We start from the raw sequence: 21,162 nt of genomic DNA, 5'->3' as shown, positions 1-21,162 counted from the left end.
TCTTTGGAAAACTTTAACTTCACTACATTCCAAAGCATAATGTCAAACTTTTTAGTGCACTACGTTTCAAATTGTATATCATTTAATATTTGATTACATTAAAAATGTAGTATTGTATACTAAAAATTTTACTTGAGTTCAAATGAGAAAGTACTATATTTTTAATGCAATTAAGTATCAAAGGTAAAAAAAATAACTTTTATTAATGAAATGTAGTGCAGTAAAACACATGACATTATATATTATGCTTTGGAATGTAGTGAAGGAAAAGTTTTCCAAAGAAAAACACTGAAAAAGTATAGACACTTGAATGTACTTGAGTAGAAAGTAAAAATACTTCACTACTGTCCGCCTCTAGATGTATTTACTGAAACAGCATATTCAACTAGACTTCAACTTAAAAAAAAAAAAAAAAAAAAAGTAACAGCCCAGACAGAAACATAGAAACTATGTTGCTGTCTGGAAGGGTCAGGTTCCAGAAGTTAACATCATTCATTTTTAACAGTAACTTTAAAGACAGAACTACTATGATATCAGATGTTGTATAGCAAATGCTTTCGGTTAATGTTTTTATGTTCATGTGAATGATAAAACGGTTAAAAACGTCTCATGACTTTCACTGAGGGAGGTACACAAGTCATGTTTAGGGACTAGAATATCACAATGTCTTTGTGGACTCTTGACTTGGCTCAGAAAACGAGTGTTTTTCTGGGGAAAGCTATATAAAACGCCAGTTTTACTTGTATTGTATTTCATGATGCACTCACTATACTAGCATAATGGATTCTCCTATTATTTGCTCTTCTTTCTCGGCTGGCCTGGTATCCAGTGTTGACTCAATGTTTTATGACCTGCAGGTCTTGCTGATGTTGCTAATACCACAAATGTGCGAGCAGAAAACAGCAGGCAGGATGCCACAAGGAGATATTTAAGAAGCTCTAGAAAGCCTGAAGGAGAACCTCTTTCCCCTTTCGAAGCAGTTTACAAACTCTTGAAGCACAAGTTGAAGAAGAGAGTTCTAATCATCCCGTTCTCCAAACACCTCGACATGTTTGCCCCGACGACAGCCCTGCCTCATCCTCCTCCCCTCTTAACAGGAAGCGCTCTGCCAGTGCCCAGTGCTCCATCCACAGGTCCCTACACAGGTACAGCAGCACCAGACAGGCCGCAACATTTCAAATGTAACTTAAATCTTTCTCGCATATTCACCACCTGTGCTCTGTTTCTGCCGTGCGACTTCTAGATCACGACCTACTGCGGCAGGAGTTAAACTCTCGGTTCCTGGCCTCACAGACTGCCGATCGAGGAGGAGCAATGACTCCCCAAGCCTACTTGCGCACAGAGTTCCACCAGCACCAGCACACACACCAACACACACATCAGCACACCTTCACTCCGTTCCCCCACTCCGTCATGCCCGGCCCAGCAGCACCACTGGTGCGTACCCCTGCCAGACAAGTGAGGAGAAATACTGATGCATCTCTTATGTTCATAATCATTGATTTGAGCTGAAATTCTACCAGTTGCAATGTGTAAAATTATTAAGTTATGCTAAATATCTTTTTTTTTTTCCTCTTTTCTTGCAGTTTGACAAATACCCCGCCAAAGTGGACAACTTTCATAGACAGAGCGTAAGTTAGACCAGATATATATTCTGACCAACTAACTCTTTCCCGGAATTTTCCGGCTTTCCATATTTTCACTGTTATTGAAGGGGTGAGAGTACTAAATCTACTGATCGAAACCAAGCGTGCCGCACACGTCCTGAAAAGTGAAGCCTGTCTCGATCGCCCCCAGGTGGTTGCTCCCAGTATATGTCATAAACCCTGCCCTCTCCGTGTAATGTAATGAGACGTGATACAAACTAAACAATCAAATTACACTTAAATATTCTGTCTCTTTAGCCTGTTTTAATCACGGTGATGCAAGGTCAAGCGTTTGTATTTTTAAAAAGTTTTTTTTTATTTGCTGCTATAAAAAAGGGGTGTGGCTAATGATTGACAGCTTCTCTGAGCGAAGTAGTCACTGAGGCACTTTTTTCGGGAGGAGATTGGAGCTTAATTTCTACATTTCCATAACTGTTTATTTCACACCGACAGGAGTTCTGCAGTAAACTGTACTAACAGATACTGCGGGAGTGTGGGCGGGGTTTTGATATCGCGGCTCTACTTCCTGCTCTCTACTGTAGGGTCCCAAAACAGCACAAGATGTCAGCGCCATATTCAGACATCGACAACTTTTCTTCAGTGGAAGAGAGTAAAGGCGCATCGTCCATCTTTTTTTTCTGTCTATGATCAAAACACATGAAAAAAAGGAACCGAAAACAAGCAATGAAAGCATTGCTTATGCACCTTGCAGTCTTTGGGTAAAAAAGAGTTTCATTTTAAAAGAGCAAAAAGCTGAGAAAATCATGTCTTTTGTATAAGATTTGTCAAGATCGGATTCAGAATGATAATGAAAACCTAGATGGGGTAAATCGAGTCCATCAACACCCCCAAAGCTTCACAGTCCTATAGCGCATCCTCGTCCTGCATGGGTCCGATTTTGTAAATCCGTACCTGCAGTGCTTAAAACCGCATCCAACCCGTTTTCCGACAACGGCACTATTTAAAATCCGCACCCGACCCGCTTAAAATAGAACCGACACCGACCCGCACCCGAAAAAAAATCAGTTTAGCATATCACATTATAGACACACTTACAAAAATGTGTATTGCCAGCATACAGAAGTTATTACACGACCATTAACACAAGGACAACTTCAGCCGAAGCTGTCAAACATGGTTATGTGTCCTTATCATCTCTACGAGGCACATTCAGTTCTGTCCCCTTTTGAAAAATAATATTCGATAGAACTGCTTGTGCTTGGTTTGTTACCACAGTTATCTGCGTGCTTCCTCAGCGATGAAGTTCCACATTTGCGGCTATCTTTTCTTCAACTCCGCGCGGTTGTGATTCTCCTGGGAGGGCGCGCGCGGCCACAAATAAACTGATATGGATTTGAAATTATTTTATCAACTTGAAATACAGGCAAGGCATATTTTTGTAGATGTGTTCCTAAAATTAGGAACACACCTACAATATACGTGCATATATTTTTATATATATTCATTTGCACGTGACTGTTTAAACCTGTGTTTCTCCCTTGTCCGACCCGCACCCGTATCCGACACAGTTAGGATGTTTTTCACCCGTTTCAGCAATATTCGCGGGTCACCCGTGTAGGACTCTGACATATGATATCACTTATTTCTGCGTCTTCTTCTCATGTGTTTTGTTCAGGAGATTCAAAACTCTTTCAGAAGATGTCATAGCGCCCCCTAGCATATAACAGTGAAAACAGACATTTCCATCAATGGTGGGGAAAGGGTTAAAAGGAGAGGCTCTGTTCTTTCTTTTGACATATTGCATGTTCAGATATTCAAACAACAAAATATTTTTCAGGGCCATTCAATTTTTGTGAAAATGATCATAAACGGTGACAGGGAAAGAGTTAATGGCCTGTGATTTGGGTGGCATGGTCCTTTTACTGATTTTATTCTAGAAGTTTACATAGTTTAGCATTAATAATGTGTCTTTATGAAACTGTACTGATATTTATTATCAGCCACGACTCGAACTCGGGTCACATGAAGTGCAACCGTGCTACATGTCAGACCGCTGGCCATGAGGCCATCAGCTCCAACATTATTACATTTTGATTAAAGATTACAACGTTTTTTTCTTAACATACCAGTAAATCATCTACAATAATTCCAGGAATGTGCATTGCTTAAATAGGCTCCATTTTGATTTCACTTTAAAGGCCATAAACAGAAATGCTTTTATGTCCTGAATCAGCGTGGACAGACTTTTGTTTCCTGACATTAATGGCACTTTTCTGCTGTTTCCCTACAGTTGGTCCCGTCCTATCCGTCAGTAATGACTGGAATACCTCCTATGGTTCCACCTGCTGGACCATTCAGCTCTCTCCAGGGAGCTTTTCAGCCCAAGGTTTGCCTGCCACTCTGTCTCTTAGCTTTCTGTTTTGTTTGAAACACAGCATTCTTAAAAGGCCTTGGCGACGCTGAAAGAAGCCTGTGAATAACTTGATATTTCTTAAGTTGAGATGACCTCCCACAAAGGAAGAAAAAAATAAACGAGAACGAAAGTCTTGTGGTTTCCTATGGCTTTCAGATGAGATTCTGAAAACTGTTTATTTTCGGCCCCTCATTTGCAAAGCCTGTTTTTAAAGGCCACAAATATTATAATTGTATAAAATATCAGGATTCCAGTCTTGCCACACTTATATAAGAGATAAAGTGTGCTGAGGAAGAACAGGGAATCTATTGGATTCATCATGTTTATAATTTCATTAAAAAATGGACACCATATTCACAAAGTTTTTATATTTTCAGGCTTCCAACCCATTAGATGTGGTGTCAAGACCAGGATCAGTCCCACACCAACTTTTACAGAAGGACTCCAGAGTAGGTTTCATTTTATCATCCTTTGCAAGGCCGAAAATCTGAGCCAGACATGTTCAGGTGTAAATATTTACTGCTGTTCTGTCTATCAGTGAAGAAATATAAGAAGGATAATGTATTGTATTATATATTTTCCAGCTTCTAGACCCAATGTGTCCTAAACCAAAGGTAAGGTTTGCATACGATTGTTGAACTCTTTTTATTAACCTTGTAAACCAGAAGCAAAATTCTGTACCCATTATTCACATTGTTTTTTTAATTACTTCAGAAACCTGGGAAGTGGTGTGCAATGCATGTCCACGTTGCATGGCAGGTGTACTATCATCAGCAAAAAATTAAGGTAAGTTCAAATCAAATAATTGTTCATTTTCAAGATGTAGAATCGATCTAGTTTTAAATCTAGAATACCTTTTCCATCCCTGTGTTACAGAAGCAGATGCAGATTGAGCCACACAAATTAGACTTTGGGTTTAAGCCTGAGTTTCTGAATCGATCGTCTGGCTCGAGCTTCATGGGATTGCAGCCACGTGATTTACCCCGTCCCGCCACCATCCTCTCTAATGCAGGTAGGAGTTACAGCTTGGAACATATCCACATAAGTGACTGTAATTTTGCCAAATAGGATGTTCTTGGATCGCCATCTTGATCCTGAAACAACATCCCTATCAACCAATTAGATTATAGGGTTTTGTTTAGCACTAGGACCGGTACCATCTTATCGTCCAGTTACTTCCCATTGATTTCGGGGGTTAAGGTTAGGGCAGGGGTGTCTGATCCTGATCCTGGAGGCCTTTGCAGAGTTCAGCTCCAGCCCTAATTAAACACACCTGAACCAGCTTATCAAAGTCCTCATGATTACTAGAAGGATTACTTCAAGGTATTTTGGAAGTATAAGATGATCTAGAAACATGGAAGAACATTTAATGAATGGCTATGATCTCTGTGAATTATAGAAAACAGAGATATAAGACAACATCTGACAGAAACAGGACTGTGCTCATCTAGTTTCCTCTACATCCGTCTTGTTAGGTCCTGCACACCCTTCAGTTTCATCCTATGGATCCTTACCGCATACCCCAAACAATCTCCACAGTCTAGTCCCCCATCATGGTAAGATTACATTATTTAATTGAATTCATACTAGATCAACATTACTGCTCAAAATATAAGCCCACGTGTCTCTTGTTGTTGTGTAGAGTCTCTTAATAAGCCGCTGACCTTTGGAGGCCTAACTACATTGAGTTCATCTGCCTTTGGAGGACTTGGAAACCCATCAATAAGTAAGGACATACATCTATCCTTACAATAAACGGTCTGCAAATGCTGTCTTTTCCTGATTGATCATAATTGCTCTCCGTTCTTAGCACCGAATGCAACACATGGTACTAAAGATGGTAAAACGGGGCCAACTTCAAGTGGACCACTGGAGGCCTGGAACAGACTGCACCAGACCCCCTCATCCTTCCCTACGCCACCTCTGTGTCCAAGGCCTTCTGAACCTGAAAGAGCTCCCTCCGTACCAGAGAGAACAGCAATTAAAAAAGACTCCATAATCAACAATGATGATCAGGAAAGGTACGTATCCGCCGTTGCCAGTCTGACAAGAGCGAGATGGTACCTGCAGAACGCTATGTGTTAGCATTCCCCATTGACCTCAATGACAGTTGCTCAGTTAGCGCATACATCCTTTTAAAAGTTGCTGCCCTATTTGCTTAATGGGCACTTGGATCTGAAATCGGGTACTTCTGAGGATTTCTGCACTAGCCAAGTTGTCATTGAACAGTTGTGAATGCTAACAAATTATTTGACCTCCTTAATTGGGGCACTGGAGCGGAAGTACCCGGATTTTGGTGTGTTCACACCACAGGAACTAGGAATGATTTTAGTTTTAGGAACTCCTTTTGTGGGAACTAATTTAGCTCCTACTTAACAAGTAGGGTCTAACCCAGCACAATAGGAACTACCAGTGACGTAAGTGTACGCTGATTGGCTGAACGCATGCGAAACACAGGCACCCGCCATAAAAATAAAACGTCTACACAAACCGATTATACCCTGTATATTTACTCCAGAAACTAACTCTATGAACATGGAAAACAGTGATAGATAGACCTCTATGCTAAAGAGAAAATCCAAGGCAACTTTGAGCGGACCAAGCAAAACATGATTATGTATTTTGGCTCAGCTAGCAACATTGGACATCAACCACATGGCAAACGCTAATACTTTTTCATATACCGTCTACTTTCTTTGTATAACAGTTCGATCTAATAACATATTAGACATGCCTGTTAAACAGATTGTAAACTAATGAAGATGGAGAAAGTGAGAGCTGTGTGCTCAGACTCTGGCATTCTCAGCGCCGTCAAAATAAAGGTCCTCCGGGCCCTCAAAATAAGTCACAACAACAAGTGCAGCTTACGTAACATCAGAGTTCCTACTGGTGGTGTGAATGCAACCAGGAAATTAATCCTAGGGGAGCTTTTAGTTTTCAGAAAATCACCCTGGTGGTTAGTTCCTATAACTACCTGGTGTGAAAGCCCCTAATGTGTTTCACCAACATAATGGTGTAGCAGGGACTAACTACCTAAACCACGGGTGTCTAAATTCTGCTCCCAAAGGGCCACTGTCTAGTTTCAAAACCCATAAAACAGACTTGAACCATCTCATCAAGGTCTTTAGGGTCTATCAAGGTCTTCCAGCTGGTGGAACGATCTTACCACCGCCATCCGAAACGCAGAATCATTGACAACATTCCAAAGTCAACTAAAAACTCAGCTCTTCCGTGACCACTTTTTAGTAAAAAAAATAAATAGATAACTTTCTTTTCCTCATTCTTCCCTCCCTACTCTAGCCTGTGCTACACTGAGCAATGTACACGGTCTCAGTATTTCAGGCACTTGTTGCGCTTAATCAACTCTTCATGACCAATCGCTTCCTGTACTCCCAAGTTGTAAGTCGCTTTGGATAAGTGTCTGCTAAATGTAAATGTCTTTATGATTACAAGAAACTTCCAGGCTGGTGTGTTTGGGGCATGTTGGAGCTAAACTCAGTAGATTGACCCTCCAAGGAGCAGGATTGGAAACCCTTGGTTCAAGAGTTCTTAGTTGACCTTGATCAAGATTTCTTGCTTACCTCAAATCTTTTCATTGCAGGGAGCCCAAAGAGAAATCAAATGGAAGGCATTTGTCCCCCATCAGAAGCAGTGCACTTGACGACAAACCATCAACAGAGTCCTTCAAAGGTTCCTCTCCAGATGAGGCTAAGGAGGAAGAGCGGGCAAGAGAGAAAACACAAGCCCAAGAACTCCCGCAACAGACCCGAGAAACTGAGGAGCAGAAACACAAAGAGATCCAAAGTGACAAAAGAGAAGAGGATGTCAAGAGCGAGCAGCAGCCCACTGAGGACAAGCAAGCAGGAAAGGAGAGTTCATCACCCAAGCAACAGAGAGAGGATCTCAAGCGGTCAAACAGTGATAGCCAACCCTGGGAGCCAGCTGAGAAGAAAATTAGAGTCGAGTACGAACCCCCCTATGCCAAGAGCAGCAAGGTGAGGGTCAAGGAGGAGAAGAGAGACGACCAGGACCACGACGTTGCAACTCACCAGAAGGTCATGGAAAAACCATGGCAGGGTCCCAGAGGCCCTGCTATAAACCTTTCGCCTCTTTCTAGTCATCCTTTGCAAATAGGAATCCCAGCTGGCCACCCTGGTCTCGACAGGGCTAGGCTGATCTCACCTTTTCTTGGAATGAATCCATTGCATGGAGTCGAAAGGCTGCCTTACTCGCCTCAGCATTGGGAGTCCATGCGGAATGTTTACCGGGGGTTAGAACTTCCTCGTAGAGACTCTTTGGGCAAGGACCTCTTAATGAGAAATGACCACCTGCAACGCAGCATGATGGGGCACCCCGCTTACACACGAGAGCCGTTTCTGCAGGCCATGGCCCTGGAGCAAAGGAGTCAGATGGAGGAGCGTCAGCGCCTGACCCTCCTGAGAGAGGAGAGCGAGCGGGGTCGCCTACTGGCCATGCACCATGCTGCAATGGATCATCATCACCTTCCGCCTCCAGGACTGCTCACGGCAGCTTACCCAAACACAGGGCTCCAACATTACAGTTCGCTCAGTAGGACTCTACCTGCTGCCTATGTACACACCCAACCACACCCACTTTTCCCAATGCTGCTAACAAGACCAGGGTCTCCGAGACGGATGACCCCTCTTATGGACAGACATGTTTCGCATCCACACAGAGACACTGAGACTCGGTGAGCTGAGCTGGACTGGATCTGGAACTGACAGACTCATGTATAATCAAGCACTTCATGTGAAACAAAGTGTAGTCATGGAATGTACAGTGGTGGAAAGTTATGAAATGAATTTGTCTAAGAAAATATTAAAATGATTTTTCTGAGAAAAATGGTTTTACTTCTTTTCGAATGTTGACAATATATTTGAAACCAAAGGGCTTGTAAAAAATACACAACTATTTACAACTGTAGCCAACAATAATACAGCACAATATGCAAAATATTCAACACAAATAAATTAGATGTTTGCTATTTATGCTCAAAACACCCTATTGTTCCTGGAAATGTAAAAAAATAAAAGCTTTTAAAACCAATTTAAAAAAAAAAAAGATCCAATGTCAATTATATGTAAAACTATAAAAGGAAAAAGTGCACTACATGGAGTTTACCCAAAAAATTACAAATAAAATGAGACACCTGAGATAATTTAAAAACCTTAAATAAAACCCTAGTAAAATTCTGAACAAAAGATAATGTTATACATCATCCTCTGAACTGTGCATATTAGTTTATAAAAACATTGATCTCTTGGAAGGCGAACAGGTTGTGTATTCTCACACGGGTTACCTGTGATGAAACTGCTTTTGATAGGTATGAGACTACACCACATCCATCCCTAGACCTCTAGCCACTGCAGCCAGAGCTCGAACAGCCCCTGATGGCTCACCAGGCAGGGCCACTTCCTCCGGCTCCCCAATCACCTCAGTCACAGTGTTCAACACACAATACACAGACGTCTCATCGCCTTTAAACGCACTGCTGTCAGCCCCCTCCAAGAGCTCTGAGGTGGAGGAAGATGAGGACGGAGAAGAGGGCGATGAAGAGTTTTGGGGAGTGCTGTTGCCGCTGTCGGGATGCATCACGAGCTCCTTGGAGTGACCGGTTGAACCAGAGACCTTGCGAGGGGTGCGCTTTTCAGCCATGTTCTTGATCAACTCCTCCGTGACCTCTACGGTCTCGTAGCGCACCATATTTAGCCGCAGATACCCATCCTCATCCTTCTTGTACCTGTTAAAGAGACATCTGTTAGTAGTGATGGTGAAAAGAGGCTTTCCCCTTAACTGTATCGTAAAATGGTTCGTTACTCAAAGCTCTTCAACACGGTGCACACTAGCGACATCTTGTGGTCAAAAGGTGGAAAAGCTGCATTTGCATCCCAGACGACTCAAAAATGTTTTGATTGTTTCATATAATAAATCAGTTTGTGCTACAAAATCTATATAAGGCAATACAAGTATTTATTCTATATAAATACATGCCTTTCACATGTCATTGTACTTAAACAATATATGAATAAATGAGTGAGAATAAAATGAAATGGGACAAACTAATGACCTGTAGTGTTGACCAGTAGTGTAGCAGTTTTTATGAATCTGCTTCGATCAACACATGCAGCCTTATTCATGTAAGCTTTTGCCTTAGTCCTTAGCTTGTGTAGACATACATGATCTTAATAAATGAAGATTGTTGTGGAATGGTCAGTTGAAGTGCTTGTGAACTGGGGATTAATACAAATTCAACATGCACAACACCACACATGTAAATTTTCATATGATTTATTCTTATTAAAGAAGCGAATGACTCTTGAAACCTGTGCAAGGGGTTCACGCTGTTTTTTAAAGGAACACGCCACTTTTTAAAAAAAAATAGGCTAATTTTCCAACTCCCCTAGAGTTAAACAGTTGAGTTTTACCATTTTTGAATCCATTCTGCCAATCTCTGGGTCTGGCGGTAACACTTTTAGCATAGCTTAGCATAGATCATTGAATCTGATTAGACCGTTAGCATCTCGCTCAAATGACCAAAGAGTTTTGATATTTTTCCTATTTAAAAATTGACGTGACAACTTGCCTTGTACCCATAGAGACATTTGTGAGAGACGATTCAGAAGATATTTACTTAGGTGCAGATCTTGAACCGTATCTATTTGAATTGGAATACACTGAAGATTAAGTTGTCTCTTTGGTTATGTTGACAGAAGATGCACTCATGGTACAGCAAAGTTCCTTGATTATTGCGCAGGAATGAGAGTATAGTTCCTAGCCATATCGGCCAAGAAAATCACCAAGTTTTAAATAGGAAAAATATCAAAACTCTTTTGTCATTTGAGTGAGATGCTAACGGTCTAATCAGATTTAATGATCTATGCTAAGCTATGCTAAAAGTGCTATCGCCAGACCCAGAGATCGGCTGAATTGATTTGAAAACGGTAAAACTCAACTGTTGAACTCTAGGGGAGTTGGAAAATGAGCCTATTTTCAAAAATAGTGGAGTGTTCCTTTAAGAATACGAAGCAATCATGTGGTTGTGTGCAAAAACAGCTTCGGACGTCACAGATCACATGCTTATTTTGTTTTTTTTCCAATACAATCTTCAAAGCCTCGGGGCAGAACGTCACATCACTAATTGTTAGCACATGAAGGAAAATAGCTTGCAAGCAACTCATTACACTTTAAGATATTATGCCATGCTTTTAACATACCTAAAGCGGGAGTGTCCGGATGGCCATTTGAGTTGATGCTTCTTTCGGAGGTGGAGGGTGAGAGTGTAACACCAAGAGAAGGTCTTGTCGCAGAGGTGGCACTTATACCTCGGAACCATGTTGTCCTGCTGCAGACAGTTATCATACATGTTATTATATGTCGTCCTTTGATTTTTAAGTTACACTTAAAGCTACAATATGTATTTTTCACTGCTAGTGGTCGCTAACCTCTTTAAAACAATAACAAAGGCATAGATTGATGACACAGTGAATGAGCGGGGAATCATGGAACTTGTCGTAATACAGATGGATCTAAATGTTTATGGGGAAATGAATGAGTGAACGCATTCATGTTTTTAACATGACTGTGGTATGAAGCAGGGCGCGATTACTAATAAGAGACAGATATCAGAGCCACACACGCGAGTCCCGGGGGATATAAAGAAATGAGGACATTTCATTCTACTGAACTACCCGCAAGTGCTGAATTACTACTCATACAGGACAGTTTATTTGACCGATTAAAACTGCTGGTTCACTTGGTCTACACTATCTAAACTGTATTTGAGTGTGCTGAAAGTTATAATGTTATTCTGTGTGTTAGTTTGTTGGCTCTATGAAACTATCATACTGATGATATTCTAATATTTCATCATGTTGAGCTACATAACATTGATTAGTTTTATGTACATTTGCACACCTGTCTAATAAAACACATGCAAGAACGGCATCTCTGTCAAGTCAAAGTATGTTTCAATGTTTGAATGAAACTACATCAGCGTGTCGCGAGACGTTATGCAGTTGTCCACGCCTGTTGCCATGGTTTCTACGGCAGTAAAAACAGAAACCGAGGGTAACGCGGATATGACCTTGGTTAAAATTGCGATTTTCTCTCAATTTACAAATAGTTGGAAACATTTTGGATATTGTAAGTACTCAACTGAACAAAATATATAACACTGGAATAGTGCGGAATAGTGCAAAATTCTGCAAAAATCTTACATATTGCACCTTTAAAATATAATTTGAACTCTACTGACAACATCTGTGTATATGTAAATGGTGATTTACACTAGTTTTAACACATTAACAATAATAAATTAAGAAATTTAAATTAATAAAGTTAAGCAAGTAAGAGATGCAAGACAAAAAAGCAGAAAAATGCAAAGCTTATCTGCTAAAGCGGAATCAGTATTATGTATTATTAATTTATTAATCAGTAAAAATGTGTTTATTATTTGAGCTGTCAAAGTGCAAAAACTTGAAAATGGATTATATATTACAGACACAATTCCGCCTTTACACAGACAAGGTCAGTATCATGGTCATATATTCTAAGTCTTGTGGCTATAATTTAAAAAACATGTCAAATATTTTCTGTAGTAACCAACATTTTGACTCAAATGTGGTCAACTCAGAGCATCCTTTTAAAGGTATAGTTCACCCAAAAATGAATTCTGTATGAGAATACAAACCTATATGAAATCATCTGTTTGGTTCCCCGTATTCTTCAAAATATCTTCTTTTGTGTTCAGCAGAATAAATAAATTCATACAGGTTTGGAACAACTTTTGAGTAAATGATGACAGAATTTTCATTTTTGTGTGAACTCTCCCTTTAAATCTGAAGCATGAGATTATAGCACCCTCTGCTGGCTGACCTCATGCACTCGTTTGTAGTGCTGGTTCATGGTGTGGGCCATGCGGGATGAGTATCCACAGCCCTCTACCGTGCAGTGATACGCTGCTCCCTCATTGTGTGTTTCCATGTGTCTCCGCAGATCGTGCTGGTTCTTGAAGCTAAAAGTAAGGAGACAAACCATTAAATATTAGCAATATATTCTTCAGTATTACTTCAGTGTATGTGGATAGTGTGCAAACTCTCGCAGCCACCTGCTCTCACAGAAGTCACATGGGAAGGGCCTCTCATCGCAGTGACGAAACTTGATATGGATCTTCAAGGTGGAAAGGGACGTGCATGTCATGTCACAGAGAGGACATTTTATATGATTCACTGAAAGAAAAAGAACAATAGGTCTAAAATGTTTTATATAGGTTTAATAACACAAATAGTCATTTGACACTGACAGTCTTGGATGAGAATAAAACGTCATAGCTGGATATATATATATATATATATAGCTCAATATATTTATTATCATAATTAACTACACTAAACTTCAATTAACTTTGAATCAACACTGAACTAATGACAGAATAGATTTTTTTAGAGGTGCTATTAGGGCTACATAATTAATCAAATTTACAAAATTATAAATTACAATTCAGGGCCCTAACATGCGGCCAAAATTTGTAAAGGTGCAACTAAAAATTTTCCTAGGTCGCACCGGTGCACCTAACGTCATTGCATGCGCTCAGCTGCCTCTCCACGAACGAAGCGTTTGTTCTCCTTTGACTGAACTCACACTCATGGTTGGATCATGTCGTGGTCTAAACCAATCAGAGACAGAGATGGGGCAGGTCTTTGCCTCTGATTGGCTGTGGTCCAGATATTCCTGCTCCGTGCTGTGTGTGTGATTGAAATTGCAACCTGAGCAGCACCAGAGAATCAGTTACGGCAATCAGCATCAGCAAATTAAACGCGACGCTGAAACGGTCTGGTTTGTGAGTCCATTTCACTGAAGGTGTGTGTGTGTGTGTGTGTGTGAGAGAGAGAGAGAATGAACGTGAACTTGTGCCGCCCTAAACTACGTCATTGTCATGACAACCGTCTGTCAGTGTCAGCTCAGGCGGCGCGAGAATCAAAACATCTAGGAATAGCTCCGTATGTTTTGGGTAAATTTTTACAAAATGACTAACGTTACCATTAAAGTGAAAGAGTCCTGTACTCAGATCGTCAAGCAAACCACCAAAACAAAACCGATGTGAGTAATAATTTGGCGTTCGCCATTTGTAATCTTTTGAAGAGACTGGAGAGACTCATTGTTGATTATTTCATTATCTTTTAAATTAATTTATAACACTTTGTTAAAACTGTAGTTATAGTAATGCTCAAAGCATTGTTTCCCTTGATTTTAATTCCTGTGTAACTGCATATATTATGTTGTCATTCAAATAATATATTTGAATGTCTAAAGACAAGATAAAAAGGTGACCTTGAAATTGTGGCGTTAAAGGCGATGCGAGCCGGGGGAAATTTTTGGGTGCACCTAAATTTTGTGCTGGTGCACCTAAATAAAAAAAGTTAGGCGCACCAGTGCAACCAAGGCAAAAAGTTAGTCTGGAGCACTGCAATTACAAAAGCCACAATTACATAATCGTTCAAAGGCGCACCTACAAAAAAAAGTCCACTTACAATATTCTGCATGCTTAAGATGCGTTTTATCGCGTTTTTTCCATTATTTTAATTTTAGATTTATTATAACATTATAATACCATGAATAAATCAAACCAATGTATATTGACATTTGAGGCTATCCAATTTTTTTCAGGAAGAGTGTTTTCTGCTTATTTTCATATAAAATATATGCAGTTGCTTCCAACAATGGTATAAACCTATTCAAAACATCATTCAATGCAAGTTGTGATAATCATACTTTATAATCGCAATTATGAATGTTTTCCAGATGTCATTGTTTTATAAAGCATCTTACATTTTTAGGGATGGACAATATTCTGACCAATATTCATAAGCTGAAAATGATTTCCATGCTACGGCTGATATTAAAATTCCATACTTATTTTGTGTAAATAAATAAAAAATAGAACATTAAAAACTAAAATTAATTAAGTGAATTCAGGCTTTATAACATAATGGACAGTATGAAAAGTCACCCTGAGATTTAAGTGTTATTTATTAAAGGCACAATATGTAATTTCCGCCACCAGAGGTCGCTTATGCAAAACAAAAGTGTAGCTTGATGACGCCTTGATTTCGCAGAATCATGGAAGTTGTTGTCTTCACCTCTACAGCCGGTGGAAAAGAATCTGACTGGACTTGGGCAGAAATCATATTCATGGATGAGCAAATGTATTAAATATTTATTAGCGTTACTGTAGTATGAAGCAGGGTGGGGCTGAAAGCTGTTGGAGCAGAACGAGGCCGCTGGAGCGATTGATAATGAGAGACGAGCGCAACACACGACTCGAGAGCAGTGGAGCTTTTATTATGCCACAGACGAGCACTTTCGCTTCTTCCGCTCATGTGTATGTGGGGTAACGCAGCGCTGTTTTATCATATTACATACATTTGAGTGTGTTGAAAGTTATGTTATAATGCCACTCTGTGCGTTCGCTCTGCGGTTACTATGAGACACTTGTTCACACTACAGTGAGCTAGATCGATATTAACCATGGTAAAACACGGTACTCGCAGTAAATCAAGAAAACCAGATTTAAACAATAAGACTGTGTTGAGCTGTATAACAATGATTCGTTTTCTGTCGATGAATGTATCCTGTTGTAAACACCTGTCTAATAAAACAGGGCTGGGTAAAAAATATAAATTTCTTGATTTTAATAATTTTTACGCACCGATATCGATTCTTAAATCCCAATAATCGATTAGTCACCCTGTTTTCAGTTGATGAATGAACAGGACATTGTAGCGCACCTCCCATACAATAAATAGCAGTAAGCTTTGTGCTTTGTTACTATTGATATGAAACAGTCTCAGATTTTAAATTATGTCCATTTTATTACGAAATTCAAAAACATAAATACCATTTTGGCGCTGTGGCGTGAGATCGCTTATGTATTTGTGAAGTTAATATCATTTAATTATTATTATAAAACAAACACCATCAAGTGTAATTTAAGTTAATATAGAAATCAGTTCATTTTTACCTTCAATATTATAGTAGGCTACAACTGACTCCCATAGTTTACAGCATTAGTTAAGAGTTGTTTTGCCATGTGTTGTACATATATATCCAAAATAATCGACATTGACTCGAAATCGCATTACAAGCTTGTGAATCGAAATCGAATCGAATTGTGAAATTTGTGTCAATACCCAGCCCTAAAAAAACACATCATATATTAAAGCGTCTTTGGTGTTTCCATAGTTTCTACAAAATAAAACCTGAAATCTAGGATAACGCCGGTATGATGTCATTGATAGGGGACGCACAGACACAGTCCGTGTCCTGGTTAAAAGCTTATTTCTCTGGATTTAAACATTCTTGGAAACATTTGGGATAATACACAAGTCAACAAAATATATAATATTGTTCTAGTGGTTTTTGGATATTTTAGTCCAAAAATCTTACATATTGTGCCTTTAAATTATAAGTGTTTTTAAAGATTAAGTGACTGTTACATGACTGCAACAGCAATCTAAATAAAAAAAGTGCAAATGAGCATGCACAATTTCATGTCCAATACATTTAAATCTCTAATACCAGCAGAACAGATACGATATATTGTGCATCCCTACCTCAAATGCAAGTTTAAAAACTGTACATGAACTCACCATGCTGACGAACATGATCTCTCAGCAGCCTCTCATTGGCAAATGCTTTGTCACAATGTCCACATGTGAGAGAATCTGCAATAAAACGTATTTATGGAACAACTGCAGCCAGCAGGCCAGTATTATAAGAACTAAAGACTTTTAAAAGACAGAGTTTTTACATTGTCAGTGACTGAAGAGGAATGATGTGAAATAAACAGACCTTCCGGTTCGGCTTGCCTCTGAATATGGTCAAAGAACTTGGTATTGCTGGAGAACATACAGCCGCAGGTGGGGCAGGCGACCAGCCGCTCCTGCGTATGACTGCGCAGATGTTCCCGCAGACGGTACTTGATTTTAAAGAAAGCATCACAGCCTGCAAAAAGAGCAAAAATGTTTTATGAAATATTGACGAATGGATTATAAACGCTGGTTTGCAGAAAGCGCCTACCTGACCAGCTGCAGAAGAGGGCCTGCTGTCGATCCGGAAGAGGCTGGAGCTCAGTGCAGTGTGCATGCATGTCAACATGACGGTAGAACCATTCCGGATTATTAAATGAACTCTGACGACAAGAAAACAAAATGACAAACTCATTAAAACTCATGTCTATATTCAAGTGAAACAGAAGTGACACTCAATACTAACATCACAGTGCTGCCACTGACAGACAAATCCCTCAGAGACATCCGGGACTAGGCTGCTGCTGTGGAGATCTTGAGTGCAGCTAGCCAGTTCGGGGTGGGATTCAAGAAGCTGAGTCCCAATGCATTTCAGCTTGCTGTGGAAGATGTGGAAATGGGCATGAGCGACGAGTTCACTTTGGCTTCCCATTGCCAGGAACTCACAGCCCCTCCATAGGCACGGGTAGTCCTCTATAAACAAGACAATGACAAACCTTAAAGGGTTAGTTCACACAAACATGTAAATTCTGTCATTAATTCCTCACCCTCATGTCTTTCCAAACCCGTTAGACCTTTGTGCATCTTCAGAACACAAATCAAGATATTTTTGATGAAATCCGAGAGCTTTTTTCATCAACGTCATTGGAAATTTCAAGGTCCAGAAAGGTAGTAAAGACGTTGCTAAAATAGTCCATGTGACTCCAGTGGTTCAACCTTAATGTTAAGAATAGGGATGCACCGGTTGACCGGACAAAAATCTGAACCGGCCGGTTTTCGCTTCTAGCACGCGATCGGCGACGCGACCCGTGTGCACATATGCCTATATTGCAATAATTCGCAAACATGTCACTTGTGTGTTACAAACGGAACCTGACGAACTGAGGGAAGAGACGAGATACACTGAAGGGAATGAAGAGCCGCTTTCCTGAGCGAGCTGAAGTTGCGCGAGCTTACCTCTCCGCCTGCTCAAGCGGATAGTGAGCGTTTGTTCAACTCAGCTTCTCACGTGTTGGATCGGATGAGAACAAAACAGACTAACTTGTGACAAAGCCTAAAAATTTATTTTTGTAAAAAAAGAACATGCATGTACTTTTTAAATGAAATACTAACAGTTCTGTAGCCTATAGGATGATCATTTTTATTTCACCTTAAAATTACATTGACTTAATTTGATTTAAAAAGCACCTGCTGTAGCATCTTAGTTTTTTCCGTTGCACTAAACATTATTTGATTTAACATTTTGGAACAATTATATACTTTGGTTTTATTATTTAATTTCACTGGTAAAGACTTTTTTTCTTGACACTGAATTTAAAAACAAATGCTGATTTAAGTAACATCTTTGTTTAAGTAACATGCAGTTGTTGCCTTTAATTTCACATAAATTCAACCCAAATAAATTTCCGGTTGATTTCAGATTGCGGACTTGTTTTCATTGGCCAAAAGCCAATTTGGCCTGTTCAAAACCAAATAAATATATTGTTCATGTATACTTTCATTATTTTATTGTGTAAAAAAAAATAAAAAAGAAGGAAATTGGTATCGGAATCGGCCAGTTTGCTTGAAAATAAAAATCGGTATCGGAATCGGCCATGTAAAATCATGATTGGTGCATCAGTAGTTAAGAAGCGACGAGAATACTTTTAAGTGCAAAAAACTAACAAAAATAACGACTTTATTCAAAAATCTCATCTCTTCAATGTCATTCTCATACACTGTTCACATAGTAAACACAGCGCAGCGCTTCCAGGTTCTACGTCAGAACGCCAGCTCACTATGGGCCGACACTTTTCATGTGTGATGTTGTGAAGTGACGTGTGCTCTGCATTTAACCCATCCAAGTGCACACACAGTGAACACACACCCAGAGCAGTGGGCAGCCATATTGCTGTGGCGCTCGGGGAGCAGTTGGGGGTTCGGTGCCTTCCTCAAGAGTCTCACCTCAGTCGTGGTATTGAGGGTGGAGGAGAGCGCTGGTTATTCACTCCCCCCACCGACAATTGCCGGACCTGAGACTCGAACCTGCACCCTTCGGGTTAGAAGTCAGACCCTCTAACCCAGGGGTCTCAAACTTGCGGCCCGAGGGTAAGAGATGATATTTTGTGGCCCCCTACTTGACATTAAAGTTTAGTGTTAGTGCGGCCCGCGCGTTGTTCTGAAAAGCACCTTTTTGCTGAGTCGTTGTGTGTGCCGTGCTTTTCGCACTTGCTGCCTCACTTTGTGTGTGTGTGTGTGTTTGTTTGTGAGAGAGAGAGTTAGCTCGGCCCTCCCTCGTGCAGTATAATTGGTTGACACCGCGTGATTGACAGGAACAGAATTTGAGGCTGATCCAGGCTGATCAGAAAGTCGAAACCAATTCGGTCTAACAGCACTCAGATGGCCAATCAAATCAAAGTAGGCAGGGTTCGTGCACAATCTTCACACACACACACACACACACACACACACAGACAGACAGACAGACGAGCGCGTCAATCTATCGCTTCATGCCGTTGCGGAGAGACTATATTCTTTCCGGTGAAATCAAAAAACAAACTGCACACACACAAATGCAATTGCAAATGCTCTTAATATACAATCATTGATGAACATCTTTGATATTAACGAAGAAGAAAAAAAAACTATATGAGAGCGGATTAGAACTAGGAACCTTTGACACAGTTTACTAAAATTCTTCCACTAAACCACCTGGGAACTCAAATATTTGTAGCGAATCTATGCATTTAATCACTCATGTGAAGAATCTCGGGACTAATAATATATTTGACACAAATTAATGCAAATATTGTTTGCAAATAGCCCCAAATAGATTATTTCCCAGCTAGAATTAGACCTAGAATTTCCTTCACTGTTCTGTTTGACCTGGTTACGGCCTCGCTTTGAATTAGTCTATTATTTTAAATAAAATTAAAATCATTCATTATTACATAATGATCTAATTTCTATAGGCTATATTTAAAAAAGAATAGAGTAGGCAAGAGAAGCCTTCATGAAGAACCATTCATGTTCAGAAGGAAAGTTCAAATTCAGAGGAACAGTTCGTGTTCAGAAGAAACATTCATGTTGAAGAACTGTTGATAATAAAGATTGAGAAGATTGGATCAGTTGTGGTCCTTTTTTTGTGGAATATTTGATGCGGCCCAGCCTGACCCAGAGTCTACCTCCATAACATAAATGACGTTTCTGCCTATGGCTGGTTCAGAAACCTGAAATCCTCTCAGATTTCCTCAAAAATACCCAGATTTTTGTTCCGAAGACGAACAAAGGTCTTACCGGTTTGGAACGACATGAGGGTAAACTGAATTTAAGTTTAAAGTGTTTAATGTGTGCTAAAAATTCAAATGTTTTCACAGACCCCTGCCTAATTTAATAGTCTATTTATGCATGCATAACAATGTCCTACCCAGTTCCTCCATGGCATCTCCTTCCCCAAGATGCTCCTTCAGATGTAGAGACATGTGATCACTCAACTCCTCCATGCTTTCACTCTTGAAAGTGCATGATGCCCATTCGCATACCACCACTATTTTAGAGACATTTTTTCTTTTTGCCATTTTAACCTTGAAGAGAGCATAAAACTGCATTATTAAAAGACTTCTGAATACTAAACGTATTGCATTTGGTAATGACAACAGCCTGTAAGACGTTTAAGAGCTAAGCTCTTGAGAAGTAAACAAACGTTCAACTCGTATTTAAACAAGATTGAGTGCTTGTCGTTCACTATGTCATACACAAGCAAATAAATCTCATGGCAACACCGTGATAGTGTCATTAAGGTTATGAATGATTAAATTCGCTTACTCGGATGTTAATGGGTCACGGGCTGGTTTGAAGATCAGTTGCTAGGTCAGGTTTATTAACTGGTCGAGGCTCAGACGCGCGCGCACACAGCCAGGCATTAAAGTAGAGGGAAATTCACATAGTCTTAAAATATATTAAGCACATGGACTCTGTTCTGTAAAAATGTCTCATTGTTTAGGAAAATAAATTACATAAAACTTCATGTCCGAGGAGCAGGTGAGCGGACAGACAGGAACGCGGGTAAAGTGTTTGTTTGAGAGGATGGAGAAGGTCATGACGTGTGTTTCCGTGT

The 21,162-nt window shown here is 40.0% G+C and overlaps 2 protein-coding genes across 5 annotated transcripts in view; one reads left to right on the top strand and one right to left on the bottom strand.

The window, feature by feature from the left end:
* The window catches only part of auts2b (activator of transcription and developmental regulator AUTS2 b), a 20,434-nt gene extending 11,361 nt beyond the window's left edge, over positions 1 to 9,073 (top strand). For 2 of the 4 annotated variants that reach the window (XM_079823159.1, XM_079823160.1), the window contains 12 exons: positions 858 to 1,145; positions 1,244 to 1,458; positions 1,587 to 1,631; positions 3,898 to 3,993; positions 4,398 to 4,469; positions 4,605 to 4,634; positions 4,735 to 4,806; positions 4,897 to 5,032; positions 5,496 to 5,576; positions 5,663 to 5,746; positions 5,831 to 6,041; positions 7,622 to 9,073. In XM_079823159.1, coding sequence (XP_079679285.1) covers positions 1,049 to 1,145; positions 1,244 to 1,458; positions 1,587 to 1,631; positions 3,898 to 3,993; positions 4,398 to 4,469; positions 4,605 to 4,634; positions 4,735 to 4,806; positions 4,897 to 5,032; positions 5,496 to 5,576; positions 5,663 to 5,746; positions 5,831 to 6,041; positions 7,622 to 8,735 — 2,253 coding nt within the window. In that variant the 5' untranslated portion in view covers positions 858 to 1,048 and the 3' untranslated portion in view covers positions 8,736 to 9,073. The remainder of the gene's footprint in view (positions 1 to 857; positions 1,146 to 1,243; positions 1,459 to 1,586; positions 1,632 to 3,897; positions 3,994 to 4,397; positions 4,470 to 4,604; positions 4,635 to 4,734; positions 4,807 to 4,896; positions 5,033 to 5,495; positions 5,577 to 5,662; positions 5,747 to 5,830; positions 6,042 to 7,621) is intronic. The other 2 variants (XM_079823161.1, XM_079823162.1) reach the window with 1 other exon arrangement.
* Positions 8,862 to 21,162, bottom strand: LOC307130213 (histone H4 transcription factor). The gene is made up of 10 exons (XM_079823163.1): positions 20,871 to 21,162; positions 20,473 to 20,629; positions 17,314 to 17,540; positions 17,119 to 17,230; positions 16,891 to 17,043; positions 16,689 to 16,763; positions 13,148 to 13,268; positions 12,916 to 13,054; positions 11,256 to 11,383; positions 8,862 to 9,781 (listed from the first exon to the last, which is right to left on the bottom strand). The coding sequence occupies exons 2-10, from the start codon at positions 20,621 to 20,623 to the stop codon at positions 9,373 to 9,375; spliced, it is 1,515 nt and encodes a 504-aa protein (XP_079679289.1). The 5' UTR covers positions 20,624 to 20,629; positions 20,871 to 21,162; the 3' UTR covers positions 8,862 to 9,372.

This window comes from Gobio gobio (assembly GCF_949357685.1).
Source record: "Gobio gobio genome assembly, chromosome: 8".
NCBI classification, from domain to species: Eukaryota; Metazoa; Chordata; class Actinopteri; order Cypriniformes; family Gobionidae; genus Gobio; species Gobio gobio.
Note: the sequence above shows the minus strand (reverse complement) of the source record. Positions and strands in the feature narration are given on the sequence as shown.